At 39.0% G+C, this 23017-nt stretch overlaps 2 protein-coding genes across 27 annotated transcripts in view; one reads left to right on the top strand and one right to left on the bottom strand.

The window, feature by feature from the left end:
* Positions 1–16840, top strand: part of LOC140629513 (leucine-rich repeat-containing protein 37A3-like) — a 39895-nt gene extending 23055 nt beyond the window's left edge. Inside the window, 6 exon segments of the mRNA XM_072819029.1 lie at positions 2476–2547; positions 3135–3209; positions 10874–10992; positions 13174–13312; positions 13314–14967; positions 15367–16840. Coding sequence (XP_072675130.1) covers positions 2476–2547; positions 3135–3209; positions 10874–10992; positions 13174–13312; positions 13314–14967; positions 15367–15597 — 2290 coding nt within the window. The 3' untranslated portion in view covers positions 15598–16840.
* The window catches only part of LOC140629517 (membrane-associated guanylate kinase, WW and PDZ domain-containing protein 2-like), a 316400-nt gene that overhangs the window by 75022 nt on the left and 218361 nt on the right, over positions 1–23017 (bottom strand). For 9 of the 26 annotated variants that reach the window (XR_012027364.1, XR_012027370.1, XR_012027369.1 and 6 more), the window contains 2 exons: positions 21565–21678; positions 16023–16109 (listed from right to left, as the gene is read on the bottom strand). Coding sequence is in view for 6 of the 26 variants with exons in the window: in XM_072819031.1 (XP_072675132.1) it covers positions 20575–20737; positions 21565–21678 (277 nt within the window). In the remaining 20 variants the exon portion in view is untranslated. Of the gene's footprint in view, positions 1–9272; positions 16110–19405; positions 20738–21564; positions 21679–23017 lie in introns of those variants that run through there. The other 17 variants (XR_012027360.1, XR_012027359.1, XR_012027361.1 and 14 more) reach the window with 6 other exon arrangements.

The following is a 23017-nucleotide window of genomic DNA, read 5'->3' as shown; positions in this document are numbered from 1 at the left end:
ATTTTCTTCTGGTCCATGACCATGGCATTTTTTCCATTTATTTCAATCTTCTTTAATTTCAACAATGTTTTGTAGCTTTCAGTGTATGGATCTTATACTTTTTGGTTACATTTTTTCCTAAGTATTTTATTCTTTTTAATATTGTTATACATGGAAATTTTTTCTTAATATCATTTTGGATTACTCATTGCTAATACATAGAAATACATCTAACTTTTATATATTGATCTTGTTTCCTGCAACCTTGCTGAACCCATTTGTTAGTGCTAAGGTTTTTTTCTACATTCCTAGGAATATGTCTTGTGGTCTTCTAGTTTCTCAGGAATATGTTGGAGCGTTTCAAACTCTCTGTGGATATCTCATTTCTCAGCTTTTTCTTTTAAACTTTTAGATTAGGGTTTTTGTTGTTGTTGTTGTTGTTGTTGTTGTTTTTTGTTTTTTTGTTTTTTTTTTGTCCCAACTGTTATCCATTGCCTTACACAGCTGCCAGTTTAAAACATTTACCTGTAAGTGTTTTTAAAAATGCTCCTGGGGATATCTAGGTGACTAAGCGGTTGGGTGTCTGCCTTCCTCTCTAGGCATGATCCTGGAGTTCTGGGATCCAGTCTCACATCCAGCTCCCCATAGGGAGCCCACTTCTCCCTCTGCCTATGTCTCTGCCTCTCTCTGTCTCCCTTTGCCTGTGTCTCTGCCTCTCTCTCTCTGTCTGTGTGTCTTTCTCATGAATAAATAAATAAATAAATAATGATATTTTTAAAATGCCCCTTGAGAAGAAGAGGCTTCTAGCATTGTGCAGTTCTCAGTGAGGTCAAGGACAAGGTTCTCAATTGAGGTCTTCCAGGAAACTCACTAGACAGGTAAAACAATGACAGTTCTTTGGGAAGGAGGCTTTAAGGAACTCCAGCTCCATTTTGCTCCCCTGGGATGTGGGCTATTTTTCAAGGCTACCATCAGGATACAGAGCAGAGGTCTAGAACTAGTTAAAACAACAGATCTCACTGTTCTTATAGAAATTAATACATTTTCCCTTAATAAATGCTCTCTGGGTTGCTGTAGACCCATTGGTTAAATTTTCCAAAATGATTAAAACATTGATTCTATGTTTGCCAGTGTTTGTCATTGTCGTTGCTTTTATGGAGGGATGAAGTTTCAAATGTCCTCACTTTCCCGTTTTCACTGATTCGCCTATAACATGGTTTAAAATACCTAAAGTCTCAATGACCATCAGCTAATTAAATACTTCATCATGGGAGTCGATTAGAGAAAAGGAATAAAAATAGAAAATGTAATTCTCAGAGGAGCTCTCCCAGGTGGAGAGATGAAGTTCAACATGAATACAGTTTCTATATTTAGCGCTCTCAAAGTTTATGGTAACAGCTGTTTTATAAACCCCCTTTTCTTCATGTGAGTTACACACAGGCTTTGGAGTCAGAACTCAGTTCAAATTCCAGCTCTGCTTCTGACTGGCTTGACAAACTCGGACAAATTATGTAACCTCTCTGTACCTCAGTTTCCTCATTTGTAAAATGAGGTGATGATAGTATCTATCACATAAGGTTATTATAAGGATTAAATGTGAAATGCTGATCACAGATGCCTTACAGCCCAATAATAGTATTGGTTATGAAGATTATCTATCTAATACTTGGTAAAAGTATAGTTAATGATTCTTGAGTAGAGTCAACCTCAAGGCAGATTGTCTTTTCTTTTCTTCCTATTTCTTTTACCTTTTTTCATTTTAAAGAGTTGGGAAGAAAGTCTGTTCAACATTTTGGAATAAAAGCTTGTGTCAAAAAGATGACAAGATGTCCTTTATTCAACAAACATTAAATAGTCAATAACAAGCACTATACTATGTCAGGCACAGGGACAACATGACAATAAAGTATGGTCCCTGCCCTCCAGGAGCCGAGAATCCAGGAGATTGATAAGGAAACAGGTGATACATGCCATGACAAAGGCTGTAATGCAAGAATACACACAGGCTATGTGGTGGGAATATAGCTTTCACCGGCTGCTCATAGATTTAGCCCTTCTTGTTTGGCTCCAAAACTGAAGAATTGGTTATCATTTTGTCTTTAACTGGGTGGTTTAAACTGTAGGATTTTTAAACTTTCTAGAGATAAAAGAAAAGCACTTTGAATTATGGAGGACACTAGAAATAGTATTTCCTACAGAAATTACTTCCTACTGGTATAGTCACTTCTGAGGTTTTCAACCTGAAATGTTCTTTGGCATATTTTTTCTTTGCCATCCACTTAAAAAATTTTTTTTCTCTTTCTCTTCCTGCTTTATCATTCAGAGACCTGGGTAGTGCCCAAAGGAAGAATGTTTTACAGATTCTAAGGGTGATTTTATAGGCAAAGGCAGAAAATGATTGCTTTTAAACTTCAAGTTCCATACCAAAAAAAAGAACATAAATTTTCATCTAGTTACTTAAAATGCAGATAATTTTAATTCCATTGCATTTTTCAGAATTCTCAGTCATAACCCTCTGACAACTGTTGAAGATTCATATCTTTTTAAATTGCCAGCATTAAAATATTTGTAAGTATTACAACAATCTCATGGCTCATGAGATGATTTCTGCTCTTTTTTACTTTTGTCAAAGATTAAATCTTTTGCATTTTGAATAAAAAGTCATAATTTAAATTTTAGCTGGGTTATTGCAATAAGAATTATTGGCAAAGAAAGAATGTATATGGACAAGACAGCCTGTAGTAGAAGAGAGCAGTATTGAAGAACACATAGAGATATGGAACATGCAGGTGTATAGCGAAATATTTACCACATATGTAGAAATATCATTTATCTCAAAAAGCAAACTGGAATAAGGTATACCTTATTTAAAACAAAAGACTAATCAAGAAAGGTGGATGCAACTGAGAATGAGTAGAAAAAGGGTAAAAGGAGATTGTACTGTTTAGCACCAAGGTGATTATGTTCGTGATGCACATAAATTTTAATTTCTTCAATAAGAATGCTCTGAAATTATCTTCCATAGCAAGTAAACTCTTGAGCTAGCTTGACAGAGAAGCCAGAATTTAAATAATCACATACTATTAAGTACCTTTTTGTACTTGGTGTGAAATTTTAGTCTTTGGTATCATGCATGTTTGGGCGTTCTCTTTCAGAGACATGGGAACAACACAGGTGTCACTTTCAACAATTGAGAGCATTCTCATGATGACCCTTGAATTGGAAAAACTGTAAGTTGATTTTTCTTATGTTTATTATCACTTCGTTGTGTATTTAGGTTTGTTTTATTTATAAGTCAGCTTTATTGAGGCATAATTTTCAGTTAATATGTACTCTTTTTAAGTATGCAGTTTTTAATGAGCTTTGGTAAATATATAGTTGTGTAACCACCACCACGTTTGAGATACAGAACATTTCTGTTTGTAGTTAATCCCCTGTTGCCACTATCAGCCCCTGACAGCCATCAACCTCATTTTTGTCCCTATAGTATTTTTTCCACCATGTCTTTTTTTTTTTTTTAAGATTTTATTTATTTATTCATGAGAGACAAAGAGAGAGAGAGTGAGAGGTCAGAGGGAGAAACAGGCTCCATACAAGGATTCTGAGCTGGGACTTGATCGCGGGACTCCGGGATCACTCCCTGAGTCAAAGGCAGACGCTCAACTGCTGAGCCACCCAGGCGCCCCTCTACCGTGTCTTATGAATGAAATCATACAGTATGCAGTCTTGTGTGATTGGCTCCTTTGACTCAGCATAATCCTTTTGAGATTCATCCATGTGATTGCATCAACCCGTAATTCACTCCTTTTTATTACTGAGTAGTGTTACAGTTGTGTGGATATATCAGTTTGTTTATGCATTCATCACTTAATGGACATTTGAGTTGTTCTGATTTTCCTTTTGGCTATGATGAATAAAGCTGCTAAAAGCAGTCACGTGCAGGCCTTTGTGTGAGCATATGCTTTCATTCTGGGGGAGGTGAAATACTTAATGGTAGGATTACTACATCATGTGCTAAGTGTATATTTAACTTTTTAAGAAAATGCTTCCTAGGGGTGCCTGGGGGGTTAGTCAGTTAAGTGTCTAACTGTTGATTGTTGATTTTGGCTTAGGTCATAATCTCAGGGTTGTGAGATCAAGCCCCCAGTGGGGCTCCATGCTGAACGTGGAGCATGCTTAAGATTCTTTCTCTCCCTTTCTCTCTGCCCCTCCTCCCCACCCCACTCATACACATGTGCTTGCTGTCTCTCTCTCAAAAAAAAAACAAAAACAAAAACAAAAAACCTGCTTACCTCTTTTCTAAAGTGAATGTAGGGCAGCCCCCGTGGCTCAGCAGTTTAGCGCCACCTTCCGACCAGGGCGTGATCCTGGAGACCCAGGATCTAGTCCCATGTCGGGTTCCCTGCATGGAGCCAGCTTCTCCCTCTACCTGTTTCTCTGCCTCTCTCTCCCTCCCTCAGTGTCTCTCATAATAAATGAATAAAAGCTTTAAAAAAAATAAAGTGGATGTACCATTTTGCATTCCAAGCGGCAGTGTATGACATCTTTATATTTCAGTTAAAAAATTTTTTCAAACTTTCTATCTTTTTTTTTTAATTTTATTTATGATAGTCACAGAGAGAGAGAGAGAGAGAGAGAGAGAGAGGCAGAGACATAGGCAGAGGGAGAAGCAGGCTCCATGCACCGGGAGCCCGACGTGGGATTCGATCCCGGGTCTCCAGGATCGCGCCCTGGGCCAAAGGCAGGCGCTAAACCGCTGCGCCACCCAGGGATCCCTAGACTTTGTATCTTTAATTTGCATTTCTCTAATAGCTCATGATGTTGAGTGTCTATTCATGTACCAATATCTTTTTAAATGATGTGTCTATTGAAATCTCTTTTCCTTTTATTTTTTTCTTAAAGATTTATTTATCTCAGACAGAGAGAGAGAGAGACCAAATGTGGTGGGGGGTGGGGGGTATAGGCAGTCAGAGAGGGAGAGAGAGAATCTCAGATTCCTCACCAAGCTTGGAGCCTGATTTGGGGCTCAATCCCACAACCCTGAGACCATAACCTGAGCCAAAATCAAGAGTCAGACACGCAGCCAACTGAGCCACCCTGGTGCCTCCAAATCCATCATTCAGCTGGATACATACTATTGAGTTTTAAGAGTATATTATATATTCTGGAAAAAGTCTTTTCTCTCAGGTGTTTAGCAAATTTCTCCCAGGCTGTGGCTTGTCTTCATTCTGTTCTATCTCTGAAGACCAGAATTTTTAATTTTTAAATTTTGATGAACTCACCCATTTCACCCATCATTCCACCCCTTGTCCCCTCTGGGGACAACTATAGTTTGTTCCCTATAATAAATGTCTGTTTCTTGACTCTCTCTCTCCCCTTTGCTCATTTTTTTTGTTTGTTTCTTAAATTCCACATATAAGTGAAATCACCTGGTATTTGTCTTTCACTGACTGACTTACTTTGCTTAGCATTGTACTCTAATGTTGTTGCAGGTGGCAGGATTTCGTTCTTTTTTATGGCTGAATAATATCCCATTGTTTATATATACCACCTATTTTTTATCCATCCACCTACCAATGGACTGGTAGGCTGCTTTCCATAACTTGGCTATGGTAAATAATGCTACATAGACGTGCATGTATCCCTTTGAATTAGTGTTTTTGTAATTTTTGGTTAAATACCCAGAAGTGCAATTACTGGATCATACGGTAGTTTTATTTTTAATTTTTTGAGGAGCCTCCATACCATTTTCCTCAGTGGCTGTACCAGTTTGCATTCCCGCCAGCAGAGCATAAGTTATTATGTCTCCATATCCTCACTAAAATTTGTTGTTTCTTGTGTTTTTTATTTTAGCCATTCTGACAGGTGTGAAGTGATATCTCATTGTGGTTTTTATTTGCACTTCCCTGATGATACTGAGCATTTTTTCATGTGTCTGTTGGCCATATGCATGTCTTCTTTTTTTTTAAGATTTTATTTATTTATTTGAGAGAGAGAGAAAGAACATGAGCAGGAGGAGGGGCAGAGGAAGAGGGAGAGAGAGAGAATCCCAAGCAGATTCCCCTCTGAGTACCTAGCCTTACTCAGGGCTCGATCCCAGGACCCTGAGATCATGACCTAAGCTTAAGGCAGACATTTAACCAACTGAGCCACCCAGGCACCCCTGTGCATCTTCTTTGGAGAAATGTCTGTGTCTTCCAGTTTTTAAGTGGATTATTTGGGGGTTTTTGGTGTTGATCTGTAGACATTCTTTATATATTTTGGATACTAAACCTATATTGAATATGTCACTTGCAAATATCTTCTCCTATTTGATAGGTAGTCTTTATTATTTTTTTTTTGGTTGTTTCCTTTACTATACAGAAACTTCATATATTGTTTGATATGGTGAAACATTGTTTAGAATTTTGCATCTGTGTTCATGAGAGATATTGGTCTATTGTTTATTTATTTATTTATTTATTTATTTATTTATTTATTTATTTATTTATTTATTTATGATAGTCACCCAGAGAGAGAGAGAGAGAGAGAGGCAGAGACACAGGCAGAGGGAGAAGCAGGCTCCATGCACCGGGCCTTGGGCTAAAGGCAGGCGCCAAACCGCTGCGCCACCCAGGGATCCCGGTCTATTGTTTTCTTTTCTTGTACTGTCTTTGCCTACTTATGATAAGGGAAAAGCTGGCCTTAAAAATGAGTGGGGAAATATTCTTTTCTCTTCAACTTTCTGGTAGAGTTTGTGTTCAATTGGCATTATTTCTTCCTTAAATGTTTGGTAGAATCACTCATGAAGCCCTGTGGATTTGAAGCTTTCTTTGTGAGAAAGTTGCAAATTACACACTCTATTTCTTTAATAGTGATATTTAAGTTACATATTTATTTTTGAGTAGTTTACATCTTTTATGATCTGTTCATTTCACCTTGAATTGATTGACAAATTATTTTATAATATTCCCTTCTTATCCTTTTAATATCTGTAGGGATGCCTGGGTGGCTCAGTGGTTGAGCATCTCCCTTTGGCTCAGCTCATGACCTCGGGATTCTGGGATTGAATCCCACATGAGGCTCCCTGCAGGGAGCCTGCTTCTCCCTCTGCCTCTGCCTCTGCCTCTCTCTGTGTCTCTCATGAATAAATAAAAATAAAATCTTTAAAAAAAAAAAAAAAGAAAAGAAACAAGGGACATGTCACCCCCTGTTTTTTTTTTAAGATTTTATTTATTCATGAGAGACACAGAGAGAGAGGGGGGAGACAGAGGCAGAGACACAGGCAGAGGGAGAAGCAGTCTCCATGCTGGGAGCCTGATGTGGGACTTGATCCCGGGACTCCAGGATCAGGCTTTGGGCCGATGGCAGGCGCTAAACTGCTGAGCCACCCAGGGATCCCTGACCCCTCTCATTTCTGATACTGATAATTTATGTCTTCTCTTGTCTTGTCTTAATCAGTCTGCCTAGAGGTTTATCAGTTTTATTTATCTTCTCCAAAAACTGTCTTTTGGGGCACCTGCGTGGCTCAGTGGTTGAGCATCTGCTTTTGGCTCAGGTCGTGATCCTGGAGTCCTAGAATCGAGTCCCTTTTCAAGCTCCCCACAGGGAGCCTGCTTCTCCCTCTACCTATGTCTCTGCCCCTCTCTCTGTATCTCTCATGAATAAATAATTACAATTTTTAAAAATAAATAAATAAAAACTGTCTTTTCATTTCACTGGCCTCTCTATTTTTGTTTTCCGTTTTCTTTATTTGTGCCTTGATCTCTATTATGCTATTTCTTCTCCTTATTCAATGATTAATTTTCTTTTCTTTTTTTAATTTCTTAAAAGTGGATACTGGGGAAGCTGAACACCGCATTAGCAACATCCCATATGTTGACATGGTTTCAGTTTTAGTACAAAATAGCTCTTAATTTCTCTTTTGATTTCTTTGACTGGCAGGGTTACTTAGAAGTATGTTGTTTAGTTTCTAAATAATTTGGAGATTTTTCAAATCTGTTCATTTCTAATTTAATTCCATTGTAGTCACAGAACATATGTTGAATGACTTAAATCCTTTTAAACTTATTGAGGCTTGTGTTATACCCATGAATTCTGGTATTAGATGAGCCTATGATCTATTTTGGTAACTATTATGTATCTACTTGAAAAAAATGAGTACTCTGATTTTGGGTGGAGCATTCTATATTGTCAGTTAGGTCAAGTATGTAGATAGTGTTATTCAAGTCTGCTATATCTTTACTGATTTTCTATATATTTTTCTGTCAATTATTTAGAAAGCAATATTGAAATTTCCAACTATAATTGTGTATTTATTTGTCTCTCTTTGCCATTCTCCTTCATATATTTTGAAGTTCTGTTATCAGATGCATAAATTTTTAGGTTATGTCTTTTTTATTAGTTGATATTCCTATAATGATGGAATAACCTCCTTTATCCTTGGTAATATTTTTTTACTTTGAAATGCACTTTGTCTTACAGTAATGTAGCCACCCAAGGTTTCTTTTGATTACTGTTAGCATAGCACAATTTTTTCTATACTTTTAACCTACTTGTATATTTCTATTGCAGATGATTCTTATAGACAGCATATAGTTGGCTTTTGCTTTTTTATATTTTAATTAGGGTGATTATACCATTACACCTAATGTAATTATTAACATGACTACATTTAAAGCTACTAAACTCTCTATGTGTCCCATCTGTTCTTTGTTTTGCTATTTTTTTTCTTTTTCTTCCTACTTTTGGATGACTGAGTACACTTTTAAATTAAATTAAATTAAATTAAATTAAAAATTAAATTTTATTTGTTGGCTAGTTAATTACAACTCAGGTTTTGTTAGTTTAGCAGTAGTTTAATGGCTTGTAGTGTTCATCTTTAACTTTTCACAGTCTATCTTCAAGTAATATATGATTTCATGATTGGCATAAGAACCTTACAATATATAGTGTACTTCATTTCTCCCTTACTGGTTTGTGCTAATGTCTTCATACATTTTGCTTTACTTCTAAACAGCACACTATATTATTTTTTTGTTTAAACAATAAGTTAACTCCTTTAGGAAGTATAGTTGATGTATATTAAATTAGTTTCAGATGTACAACATAGTGATTGAAGAATTAATACCACAATAAGTGTATTACGGTATTATTAACTATATTCTCTACATTGTACTTTTCATCTGGAGACTTACTTTATAACTAGAAGTTTGTACTTCTTACGTCTTTTCACTCATTTTGACCATATCCCCGCCCTCTACTTTAACAGCCACCAGTTTGTTCTCCATATTCATGAATCTGTTTCTCTCTTCTTTTTGTTGTCAGTTTTCATTTGTTTAAGATTCTACATATAAGTGAAATCATATTGTATTCAGATATTTAAATAGTAAGAAAAACCTTATGTATTTACCTTTGGAGTTACCAGTTCTAATGTTCTTCTTCCTTTTGTGTGGATCCACATTTCTATCGCAATCATTTTCCTTCTGCTTGAAAATACTTTCTTTAGCTTTTCTACAGTGTAAATCTACTAATGATGACTTCTTTCAGCTTTTGTATGTCTCAGTCTTTTGTTTTGCTTTTATTTTTGAAAGATCTGGATATAGAATTCTAGTTTGATAGTTGTTGGTCCCCTCTCCGCTTCACTGCTTTAAAGATGTTGCTCTACTGAGTTCCATTAATTCCAACAAGAAATATGTTACCATTGTTATCTCTATTTCCCTATATGTTGTGTGGAGGTTTTTCCTTTGGCTTATTTTTAACATTTTCTCTTTATTGATGGCTTGAGAAGTTTGATTATGATGTGCTTTGGCATAGTTTTGTCCATATTTCTTGTGTTTAGAGTTCATTGACCTTCTTGGATTTGTGGGTTTATTAGGGTTACCTGTTTGGACAATTTGGGGGCTATTATTTTTCAAATTATATTTCTTCTCCCTTGTAGACTCTACGTATGCATATATTAGGCCACTTGAAGTTGTTGTATAACTCACTAAGTAGAGACATGGGTTTCTTAGTCTGGGATTTTTTTTTTTAAGATTTTATTTATTTGACAGAGAGTGAGAGCACAAGCAGGGGAAGCAGAGGAGAGGGAGAAGTAGGCTCTCTGCTGAGGAGCAAAACTGATGTGGAGCTCGATCTTGGGACCCGGGGATCATGACCTGAGCCGAAGGCAGACATTTAACTGATTGAGCCACCCTGGTGCCTCATCAGTCTGGTTTTCTTTAACATAAGAAATATTGTTATAACTTTTTTTATAAAGATTTTATAATTTATTTAAGAGAAAGAAGAGAGCACACGTGGGTGGGGCAGAGGAATCTCAAGCAGACTTACAGTGATCTAGGAGCCCAGTGAGGGGCTTGATCTTATGAGCCTGAGATCATGACCTGAGTTGAAACCAAAAGTCAGATGCTTAACCAACAGTGGCACCCAGGCACCCCAGTTATAGTAACTTTTTAAACATCCTTGTCTGCTAGTTGTAACACCTGTGTAGATTTTGGGTTAGTTTTGATTGATTGCTTTCTATCCTTGATGTGGGCCATATTTTAGACTTACTCAGACTCTTCTTAGAAGTCTACCCTCTTCCTGTATGCTCTTAACCCAAAGTGAGACTTTTGGGTCAGAAGGAGATACTTCTGAACTGAACTACTGATCAATGTCACCCAGTTCTTATCTCTGTCTTATTCTAGGTATATCATACCCCCTACCATCCTTACCTATTGGTTGAGCACCTCTGTCCTTCTCTTTATTTATAATATTCATGAGCAACAATTGGCCAACTGGTCCCTACTCAACCCTACCCAACCATCATATGCCACAAGAATTCCTTTATGCAGAGCCCTGTGAAGACCTTGGCCTGAATCTTCTACTCAAGTAACCCCTTTACCACTAATATAATGCTCTGTGTTTCCATTTATAGGATATTACCTAGCCGTATGTCCTGTTGTCTCTGCCAACTCAAAAATAATATTGAGGTTGTTTGCAAGACAGTCAAGCTGCATTGTGACGGTGAATGTTTGACAAATGCCACACGTTGTGGTGAGTTTGAATTGCCTCATGATATATATATAATATTTATATTTAAAGATTTTATTTATGAGAGAGAGAGAGAGAGAGAGAGAGGCAGAGGGAGAAGCAGGATCCATATAGGGAGCCTGATGTGGGACTTGATCCCAGGACTCCAGGATCACGCCCTAGGCTGAAGGCAGGTGCTAAACCGCTGAGCCAACCAGGAATCACCTCATGATATATTTTAAATTTTATTTATGTTTTAATTTTTATTTTTAATCAACAATGATCAATTTTTAACTAATGATGTCACTGCATTATTTTTATTCACTTACAGTTCAAACCCCTAAATTTCTTTTTTTTTTTCAAAGATTTATTTGAGAGAGAGAGAGATGTGAGTCGAAGGAGGGGCAGAGGGAGAGAATCTCAAACAGATTCCCCACTGAGTGTGGAGCCCATTGCAGGGCTCAATCCCATGACCTTGAAATCATGACCTGAGCTGAAACCAAGAGTTGTATGCTTAACCCACTGAGCCACACAGGCACCCTTAAAATCCCTAAATTTATAAGAACTATTCCTTTGTTATAAGTCAGATTCTCAGTTACATTATTAAATTAATTACTCCCAAATGAAAACATATGCATCATAATTTGTAAACTAATTTCATATGTATCAGAACTCAGGTCCCCCTTGTCTTATATGACAGGTGGAGATATATTTTTGTTTATTGTTTGTTTTTACAAGTTATCAAGAGTAAAAGTGATGCTGATTTATAGATAAAGTTTATTCAGAGCCTGAGAGTTCCTGTTCCCTAACCAGAAGCTGCTGCCTTCTTATGGATACAGAGCACTCTTCTATTCTTGGACTGTCCAACTCTGAACTTTTTCTGAATCCTCAGCTTTTCTATCCAAAAACACTCAGATACTTTTAAGTATTTTTCTGTATACTATGTTTTATTGGCACTAACTTCATGACTTCCAAAATGTGCTTCTGCACCCAGATAGCTTGAATATGGTTCCCTATCAATGATCTAGGGTACATCATAAATAACACTTTGCTACCTCTGTAAATACAATGTTGCTTATTTTTCAAAACAATTTTTTACTAATTACTCCCTTATCTCTTAGAGGTGGGCAGAATAGGCATGTTTAGCCTCCTTTTACAGGTGAGGAAAAATTAGATCAGAGGTGTTAAGTACTGTTGCCTAGCACTCAAGTGTCCCGTTTAGGGCTCTCTACAAGCCCGTTGCTCCTCCTTTCTTGTGACCTTTATTACCTCCTCCTCTGACTCTCATCAACACCGCTGAAAATACTTCTAATTCTTCTGGAAATGAAACTCGGTTGGATGATACTGTGCATGTACACAAGCCATATGCTGACTTTCATGTAGTGGGAAGCTCTGGATGGTACCCTAATAACTAAAGCTAGAAATATTAGAAATGAAAGTGAAGTATATTTCTTCACATTCTGACAAAAAATTTCTTTATCCCTTCTGCATTTTAAAACCTCAAGTATTATTCCATTGATTTATCGAACATTCCACATTGGCATATCTCTCATACCTGGAAAATCTCTTAGCCTACACTCGTTCCCTGCCCAATTTAAGCAAAGAGCCAGGGTGGACTTAGTGCTTTTTTTCTGTCTAGAGCTTATGTTTTGTGTGAGCTGCAATATATGGGAGCAGGGACCAAGCATGGTAATTGATGGGTAGATGGAGAGGGCATGTCCAGATGAGGCCCTACTAGCAGTGGGTGTTTTCATGGGCATCTGTGATAGTAGCAAGAAAACAAGCACACTGAAGAGATAGAAGGAGGAAACCCCCTGCTCCCACTGCATCTGAAGCAGTACAGGACAGGGTATATGAATACCAGGAGTCACAGTAGATTTGCAGACAGTTTAGCTGAGTGTCTTCCAGACTTGGCTTTTCTTAAGTACTAGATAATTGGCCCTTGGAGACCAAGGATTATGGAATAATCCTAAATGTAGTCATTCACGTTGTGAAAGGTTCTGAAGAAATAACCATTTAAAAAAATACCCTTTTCTCCTTTTGTTGTTGCCAATATAGGTTCAAGTTTGAGTTTGTGTCCTTGATAATGGTACTCAGATATTTGCTGGTTCTTAATTTTTATGACTGGGATGTATGACTGCGGACTGACAAAAACTGTGCTATCAGCCTTTCATTATCAAAACTAGTCTCTTCTTTTTCTGACAGATGAAAAAGCATCTATAATGAATGTAGAAGGATCATTCATGAAGGTATTAAAAGCCCGGAAGAAGAGTACCAGTACTGAGCTGACAATTGAGCCAGAGAAGGCATCCTCAGACAAAAATGGCATCGGTCTGTCAGCCTTTGAATGAGCAGTTAGACTTTAATGATGAAAGTGATGTTATCAGTGCGCTGAATTACGTATTACCTTATTTCTCAGAGGGAAATGTAGAAGATGTAGAATCAACATTACTACCATTCATTAAAACTCTGTTTTCAAATGTTCAAGATGGAGACAAGCCTGTGGGTTACTTGAAAAACAACACAAAGAGCCCTTCTCTTGAACCTGGACCCAACAATTCAACTTACAAAAATAAACTGAGGAAACTCTCTTTCCTGGAAAATTTGTTAGATGCAGAAATTCAAGAAAAAATTGATGAGGTAAAAAAGAAAGAAAAAACTGCCATGCTTATACCTCCCGGGATTTTAGGTCCCAAATTTAAGAAATTGGAAACTGCCCAAGGACAGGAAAAGACCCTTCCCAAGGCTAAGAATTTACGGAAGAGGTGGTTTAGAAAAAACAGTGTTCTCAAGGGCCCCAAGGACCTACAGAAAAGGCACTACAAGGAAGTGGACGTTCAGAGCACCCAAGGGAAACAGAGTGCCCAGTCATTTGTGAAGAACATGGCCAAAGAAAGAAGGCTCAGTGGACCATCCCCAAGGGAGCTGGAGGAGCTTCACATGGCCCAGAGGCCCAGGAAATTAGTGGGAAACTCCGTCCACACAGAGTCTTCATTCATAAAGGAGCACAAGGCAGCAGCCTCTTCTTTCCCGAAGCAAAACATAATGGGCAAGCCTTCTGCCTCCACTGCTCCAAAATCCCTACCTAAGGTGAAAAACAAATCAGAAGACTCAACCTACCCCATTGTTGTTTTAGAAGATGCGAATGCTAGAGTTAGGGAAATGGAGGCTTCCAGACCAGTCTCGCATTCTGGAAAAAAGTATATTTTCCATAAAATTCGCTCACGTATAGTCCAAAGAACACCCAAGACCAAAAAAAGTAAAAAGTTCAGAAAGAAAAACTCACTCTCGAATAGATTGATGCCTGCACAGAGGCCTCCATTGCCTGCCGTCAGGAGCCTCATCGATTCCCCTTCACAGGAGGCTATTTCATCTTCAGAAAAACGAATTCAGGAAAATCCTTTTCCAGAATTATTTACTCTTTCAGAACCTTCTAAAGAAAACACTACTGTAGAAAACACTACTGCACAGAATGCTTCTGAAGAAATTATTTCTCCAGGAAGCACTACTGTATCAGAACAAACTCCCCCTGAATTCACAAACCGTAGGAATCTTTCCAATACATATTCTACTACCACCAGAGACAACTTTGTGCCGACTGTTAAACAAACCAATGAAACACAATGGGAATACCACAACTTGGTCACTGACTTGCCCCCAAAGCCCACAGGCTTCAGTGTTGCAAAGCTCTCATCCGCAGGTGATCTATTTGAAATTCAGCTAAACCAGCAGCTACGGTCCCTCATCCCGAATAATGACGTGGGAAGGCTCATTTCTCATGTTATCCGGACTTTGAAAATGGACTGCTCTGAGACCAATGTGCAACTGGCCTGTGCCAAGCTTATCTCCAGAACAGGCCTCCTGATGAAGCTTCTCAGCGAGCAGCAGGAAGTAAAGGTGTCCAAGGCAGAGTGGGATACAGACCAATGGAAGACTGAGAACTATATCAATGAGAGCACAGAAGCCCAGAGTGAACAGAAAGAGCAGAAGGCAAGTGAAGTGAGGATAACTCCTGAAAGATGGGGTCTGAACTTTTAGTCAGTTTAGGACATGCAATTAAAGCACCCACGCACAAGGACCAGGGCCTCCCAGTCTGGGTCTTGTCTTAGCCATTAATGTTGGCTGAGACAGTGATCTGCCACTTTGCTCATTTAGAGAATGGTGCCACTCTTCCCAGGTAGATGAGAAGAGGACTTAACATACAAGATAAATATATTATTGAAGAAAGGGCTAATGATAAAATTATATAACACATTAGATTTGGTATATTTCTTAAGAACCTATACGCCACTCCACTGAAAGAATGAGGTTTTAGAGTAGCTTAAGAATAGTTAGCTTTCATCCTTTTCTTTGATTTCTAAAAAATTGTTCTTTGTTTTTTGTTTTTTGTTTTTTTAGCCCACAAAAGAAGTTCCAGGTTATGGCTATAACAACAAACTCATCTTGGCAATATCTGTGACTGTAGTAGTAATGATTTTGATTATAGTTTTCTGTCTCATTGAGGTAAGAACAACCATTAATTCAGATTTCCAGAAAATCTTTTGTCTTTATAATAGATTCAGAATTTACAAACTTAAAATCAAAGCCACTTTCTCACTTACTGATACTTGGTATTTCTCTTCTGTCTGACAGACTGACATGTACTTCATTCTTTTATTGCAAAGTATATTCTGGGGATTTTTATTTTATTTTATTTTTTTAAAGAGAAGCAATTCTTTTTTTTTTTTTTAAGATTTTATTTATTCACGAGAGACACAGAGAGGCTGAGACACAGGCAGAGGGAGAAGCAGGCTCCATGCAAGGAGCCTGATGTGGGACTTGATCCTGGGTCCCCAGGATCACACAATGGGCTACAGGCAGTGCTAAACCGCTACGCCACTGGGGCTGCCCTATTCTGGGGATTTTTAAAGGAACTTTCCATTGCCAGGTGATTTATGGATTATAAACAAGGCAACAAGCCATTAGACTGTTTTGGGACGTTAGGTTTAAGAAGGCCAAGTTAACATGATAGTAACATTTCCTCAACTCAAAATTCTGTGGTTAGATGTACTCACCAGCCACTTTCAGACTACCACTGATTTCTTTCCTTGGTTGAAATGATGAGAGATAGTATCCACCCTCATGGAGCTATATCAGTCATCCTGGAAAAAAGGACATGGCTTAAAGATAAAAATATCATCTTGTTGATTAATTAGATTTTCTCAGCAGCTTTTTCCACACACTGAATTATGTGAATAGTTTTGGTTAAAATACTGTAGCTAAAATCCTGCATCAGGCTACTCCAAAGCATGTCATGTTTATAGTCACCTGTGCTGGAGGTTGCCTGTTTACCTTTTCTTCAGTTCCATAATGACTTGGCACTGGTTTATGCCAAGCATAGGAAGAAGAATTTTCCATATCCAATTTCATGCCCACAACCCTGGGAGGACAATATTACCATCCCTCTTTCATACATAAAAGGGGATCAGCTTAAGGCTCCAGTGGCAAAACCCAAAGCAGAACCCAGTTTTACTTAACTGCAAATCCTGTGCTCTTATTCCACTGTTCTGTCTCCTTAAAGATGAAAACACTGGCCAGCATTTGAAACACTGAAATTCAGTGGAAGCCACTGAAAGGATTAATATATTTAATATGAAAAGAGTTTTATCAGTCACCAGAAGATGACCAACAATCCAAGGGTGAAGGGGGCGAGACTACAAGAAATGGGAGATGTTTTGAGTCTGTCACCATATATGCGAGTTCTTTCCTTGTGGCCTATGGGATGTGGGTCTTGTTAGCGAGGCCTTTGTTGCCTTTATACTGTCTTCGTCTATACTTATATTTGTTATAATTTATATTTTTCAACCTGTATAGATCTGTTTTGTTTTTAGGTATGGTTGAGGTAGGGGATCTAACATTTTCCCCCTAAAGAAATACCCAGTTACTTTAAAATCTTTTATTGAATGGTTCGTTCTTTCTTAACAGATCTAAAATACTATTTTTTTGTAAGATTTTATTTATTCATGAGACACACACACACAGAGACAGAGACATAGGCAGAGAGAAAAGCAGGCTCGTCTCAGGGAGCCCAATGTGAGACTTGATCCCCAGACCCGGGTTCACCCTATGAGTCAAAGGCAGATGCTCTACCACTCAGCCACCCAGGCATCTCTAAAATACTTTTCTTATCTGGATTCTTATCAGTCCAGTTTCCTTTCCCATATCACACTATATACTTAATTCCAATTGCTTTATAATAACCTATTTTGATGTCTGGTAGAGTTACGCTCATGCTCTTTGATCTCCTTTTTCATACATTTCATAGCTAGACTTGCATATCCCTTTACCAAATGTCAGCTGGCCAGTTTTTATTAAAAAAAAAGAAAAACTATCTTGGGATTTGAATAGGATTGCATTGAGTTTGAGGAGAATTGACATCTTTGCAATATTCTAGGAACATGGTATCATCATGTATTCATTTCTTAAAGTCCTTCAGAAGAGTTTTAATGTTTTCATCTCAAAGGTCTTCCCCATTCTTTGCTGTAAGTTTATTCCTAGGTACTTTATGTCTTTTATTGATATTTTTTAATCTTTTTTTAAGATTTTATTTATTTATTCATGAGACACACACAGAGAGAGGCAGGGACACAGGCAGAGGGAGAAGCAGGCTCCATGCAGGGAGCCTGATGTGGGAGTCGATCCCGGGACTCCAGGATCACACCCTAGGCGGAAGGCAGGCACTAAACCATAGAGCCACCGAGGTATCCTTCCTTTTATTGATATTATAAATGGAACCATTCTTCCATTTGTTAATTAGTTATTTGTGGAACGTAAAAAAGCTATTGCATTTTGCATGTTGAGCTCTTGATTTTGTATTTAGCCATCTTACTGAATTCTCAGAGCACTTCCAGTAAAATTTATTTTTCTATTTTTTTAAAGATTTTATTTATTCATGAGAGACACAGAGAGAGAAGCAGAGACACAGGCAGAGGGAGAAGCAGGGTCCATTCAGGGACCCTGATGTGGGACTTGATCCCAGGACCCTGGGATCATGCACTTAGCCAGAGGCAGGCGCTCAACTGCTGAGATACCCAGGCATCCCACTACAGTAAAATTTAAGTTGACTCTCTTGGGCCTTTTAGGGAGAAGCAGGGTCCATTCAGGGACCCTGATGTGGGACTTGATCCCAGGACCCTGGGATCATGCACTTAGCCAGAGGCAGGCGCTCAACTGCTGAGATACCCAGGCATCCCACTACAGTAAAATTTAAGTTGACTCTCTTGGGCCTTTTAGGTTGTCCATAATTTCATATGCCAATATGTTTTGTTTCTTACTTTCCAATACTTAATTTTTCCTATTGCATTGAGATGCCTGGAATCTTTAAAAGAAGTGTTTTCCTATTGCATTGATTAGGACCTCTTCAACGGGATGAATAGTAACAGAAATAATAGGCATTGAACTCTTGTCCTTGACTTTAAAACAATGTTGCTATTTAGGTTTCTGGTAGATACTTTTCTTTTCTTACTTCTAAGAATTTTTATTAGGAATTACCTGTTGGATGTCATCTAAAACAGTCAATAAAATGTATTGCCAGCTGCACACAAGTTCCCAAGTTGGGACTATGGAAGAGTCAAAGGACTACTAAAAAATAGAATTCCTGCTCTCCAAAAAGGCTGAATAAGACTTAAAATACAAAGGAATGAATACAGATTTGGAGGCATGGTTATTGAGATGGGTACCTGTGATATGTTTTCTTCCAAAACAGATTTATTCATATAGAGCAGCACCAGTGGAAGATGAAGAAGGAGGCTCAAGGTAAATTGGCAATTATTAAAGCAGAATTTCAGAACTAGATTTTAGAACTCCTATTTCACTCCCCTTGTTTTACACCCAGGAAACTACCAAAGGCAGAAAGAATATTGATTTGGTCTAATGCTTTGCCTGGATCCAGCAAAATTAGCTTCCCAGACAAATCTGAGTTAGAATGGAACTGACACAGAGCATCTACTGTCAGTACTCCTTTAAAGAAAAAGGGTGGAGAGGGGTTGGGTGCACCTGTTCCTGCTGGTAGTGACCATCAGGCCTGGCTACAGAGTCTTGGGCTAAGAGGCCTAGTCTTCAAGGCTGATGGAAGACAGAAAAATAGGACTCCTTCCTGTAAAGTGGCAGGAAAACTTCCCTCCTCCTCCTAGTTTTTGATCCACCACTCTCCATTCCCTTTGTCCAGACTCCATAGACTGTTAACTGGGAGAGGCCTTAGGTAATAGTTTGTCTCTTCCTTTTATAATAAGGAAATGGAGAAGAAAGGGAAGGTAAATTGCCCCATGGGCATACTGCTACTGAGTGTCAGAAGATGGTTCCTTTCCAGAGGGGCACTTCTCCTCTGATTATACTGTTCTTGGGCTGCGAGCTACATTTTATGTCACAACTCCGTACATACATACTGTCAAGACATAAGCAGGTTTTTAAAAATATTTTTTAATTTATTCATGAGAGACGCAGAGAGAGAAGCAGAGAGATAGAGGGATAAGCAGGCTCCTCTCATGGAGCCTAATGTGGAGTCCATCCCCAGACCAGGACCACACACGCCCTGAGCCAAAGGCATTACTAAACTGCTGAGCCACCTGGGCGAGCCAACATAAGCAGTTTCTAAGACAAACTTACTATACATTCTGATTCTTTCTATATTGTTTATATTCAAAAATAATATTTTGTGTTTTAGTGCTGGCTGTGACCTTCCTCACTCACTCATTAGCCACTGCCTGCAATGAGAAAGTCAGTGAGTTAGGTAACTTTGTTGGTTGGACTCGTGCATTTATTTGGTGTGAATCAACTTGTAGGATAAAGCAGCTAGGAAAATAGAAACACCTCTCTCTCCTCCTCCCCAGCAAATGATGCCTATGAGACAAAGTCCAAAGGGGACCAAAGTAAACTGCTTCTGGAGAGAGTAAGGTGCTTCTGTGTTATAGTTGCACAGTCTGTTCACTGCACGAGGGCACTTGGCCATAGGCCCAGGTGAGCAGGATGAAAATCTTGCTTATACTCAATGCCAAGCCACATACAAAGGCCTCCCCAGAGAAATTGTGGGGCCATTATGGACAGACATGGGAAAATTCTGGAAGTGTAGCATGCGTGGGATTATTTTCAGGATCCGAGGTCTGTAGTGATTTTGCTTCCTGTGATTATGGACTGAGATGTCCTAATAGGACCAGAGATACACATTGTGAGAGGCATGGAAAATGGCGTGAATCACTAATTGTCTGCATATGTGTTTCCTCCAAGGCTCTTCTTTAATTCTCTGCTGCATAAGAGATGTTCAATCCAACGGGAGAATCAGGTAAATCTGAGGAAGATAAAGTCCCATGGCTGGAGAGAGCAGGGGAAATGCAGAATTAACAATGTCCTTTCTGTTTTCTAGGGCTTTTTCTGGAGAAGGCGGCCACTTTGGCTTCGGGACATGTACAGACCTCTCAATGCCACACGGAAGAAAAACATGGCACAGAAGCTACACAACAGGGATTCTTCTGATGAGGATGAGATTTTCAACAAGGAACCAGGGTACCTGATTGGGGACAATTTATACTTCTTTTCTAAAATGAGTTAATTATGAAAAGTTTAATTGTTCCTTTACAGAGTTAAAGGCATTCTTCTTTTTTGCAGAGAGAAAGGTGGTGCCCCAGTAGAGAAGCCTCGGGCTGCAGATTCAGCTGCTGAAGACCTGGGTGAGGAGAGCGACAGTGAACTCCGCACCGTCATCGTCCTCAAGTGACTTTGTCCTGCCTCAGGCTGTCTATAAAGTTTATTTTTATTAAAAAATTTATTTTTTATTGGTGTTCAATTTGCCAACATATAGAATAACACCCAGTGCTCATCCCATAAAGTGCCCCCGTCAGTGCCTGTGACCCAGTCACCCCTACACCCCGCCCAGCTCCCCTTCTACCACCCCTAGTTCGTTTCCTAGAGTTAGGAGTCTTTTATGTTCTGTCTCCCTTTCTGATATTTCCTACTCATTTTTTTCTCCTTTCCCGTTTATTCCCTTTCATTATTTTTTGTATTCCCCAAATGAATGAGACCATATAATGTTTGTCCTTCTCCGATTGACTTATTTCACTCAGCATAATACCCTCCAGTTCCATCCACGTCGAAGCAAATGGTGGGTATTTGTCGTTTCTAATGGCTGAGTAATATTCCATTGTATACATAGACCACATCTTCTTTATCCATTCATCTTTCGATGGACACCAAGGCTCCTTCCACACTTTGGCTATTGTGGACATTGCTGCTAGAAACATCGGGGTGCAGGTGTCTTGGCGTTTCATTGCATCTGTATCTTTGGGGTAAATCCCCAGCAGTGCAATTGCTGGGTCGTAGGGCAGATCTATTTTTAACTCTTTGAGGATCCTCCACACAGTTTTCCAGAGTGGCTGCACTAGTTCACATTCCCACCATAAAGTTTATTTTCTGATAATGGCTTCTCAGCATTGCTTGTAAAATACTTATTTTTCTCATATTAAAAATGTATAAATTAATAACCAATTCTAGCCATGTGGTAAGGAATTAAAATGGAAATAAACATGTATATACAGGTAACAGGGGACATTGGTGAGAGGAACAGACCTGAATCTAGAATCCCTCGTGGGAGACTGTACTTCCACAAGAGGCAGTGCCCGCAAGGAAGGATGAATAGGAGTATCTTCCCCTCGTTTCCCCAATAAAACCAGTGTCTGAAAACTGGAAAACATATCTATTAAATCAATTGGCAGTTTATTCTGGTGCTCTCCCCCCTGGTTCACCAAATACAAGTTATTCACAACATGCTTGACCTGCCCATAGAAGATCATCTGTTTCTGGCCCCTCTTGTAAGATTTTTAGCATTACCAGAATATTTGGATCACTGAGCCTAGCTCCACAGTAGGGCTAAGGCCTCTTTTTCTTCCCAAGCACTCAAACTCATACACAAAATATATGCCCTGTCTTGGCATAGGGGGTTCTTCATTGTTACAAGCTATAGATAATTCACATTGGGGTATTTTGTTCCTTTTCTTTAAAAAAAAAAATAATAATCCCAACCCTTGGATAGCTAGCAGGGAGGGGCTGGAGGGCTAGGGTAAAGAAAAATGTGTGAGGGTGGTAATTACCCAAGACTGCCCTCCTCACTCCTTTATTTCAGAAAATATATTGGTGGTGCCACTTACCCATTCTCATGGACCACCCTACTAGCCTCTCCTGACTCCATTGAGGGTCAGATGTGTGCTACCATGCTCTCTCCCAATGCCGCCCACCACCAAACCTACTACTGCCTTCCTCAACCAACACAGATAATGAAGCACAGGGATAATGAAGCACAATCTGTGGAAGAAGCACAACTCCCTCCACTTCTGGGATGCCAGGGTGGCTCAGATGGTTAAGCATCCATCCCTTGGTATCAGCTCCAGTGATAATGTCTTACAAGGAATGGATGCTCACCACTGTGGGGCTAGCAGTGGTGAATGTCAGGTTACTTTATTTTTAATTTATTTTTATTTTTTTTTTCAGGTTACTTTACCACAGCTGCTTTCCATACATTCAAAGCTGCTGCTGCCACTCAAAAGTCAGTACATTTTGGGAACCCACTGCTGAAGTCACTGCAGCACTCCATGGTCCCAAGCCTGTGACTGGCAACATGGAGTCCCAACATGTAGCCTGCGCATCTGCTACTGCAGAGGAGGAAAGAATGGTTTCTACCTCCTTTTCACCCCCTAGATTTTATGGCAGAACTCTGCTGTCAAGGGAATCTGTGAAATGTGGTTTGTGGGCTTCTAGCACCTGCAAAGAAAGGGATAGAAGTGGGTAGCTAGAGCCAACCAATACTATCTAACAAATGGGTGGGTGTTAAAGTCTTTCTAAAAGGAAGGTGTTGTCTACATGGAGTAGTAACATGGTGGAGAGCTAGCTAAGTCAGAAACACAAAAGGTGTCATTTTAGCTGGGCAGCAGGTTAAGGTACCAGATACTGGATACCAATCACATGCAGTCATCCCCAGAGGTGACTGGAGAAGCACTTGGAGTTGATTCTTAGTTTGGCCTCCAGA

Source organism: Canis lupus, assembly GCF_048164855.1.
Source record: "Canis lupus baileyi chromosome 16 unlocalized genomic scaffold, mCanLup2.hap1 SUPER_16_unloc_1, whole genome shotgun sequence".
Classification (NCBI taxonomy): Eukaryota; Metazoa; Chordata; class Mammalia; order Carnivora; family Canidae; genus Canis; species Canis lupus.
The sequence above is the reverse complement of the archived record's forward strand: the minus strand, read 5'-3'. Positions and strand labels throughout refer to the sequence as shown.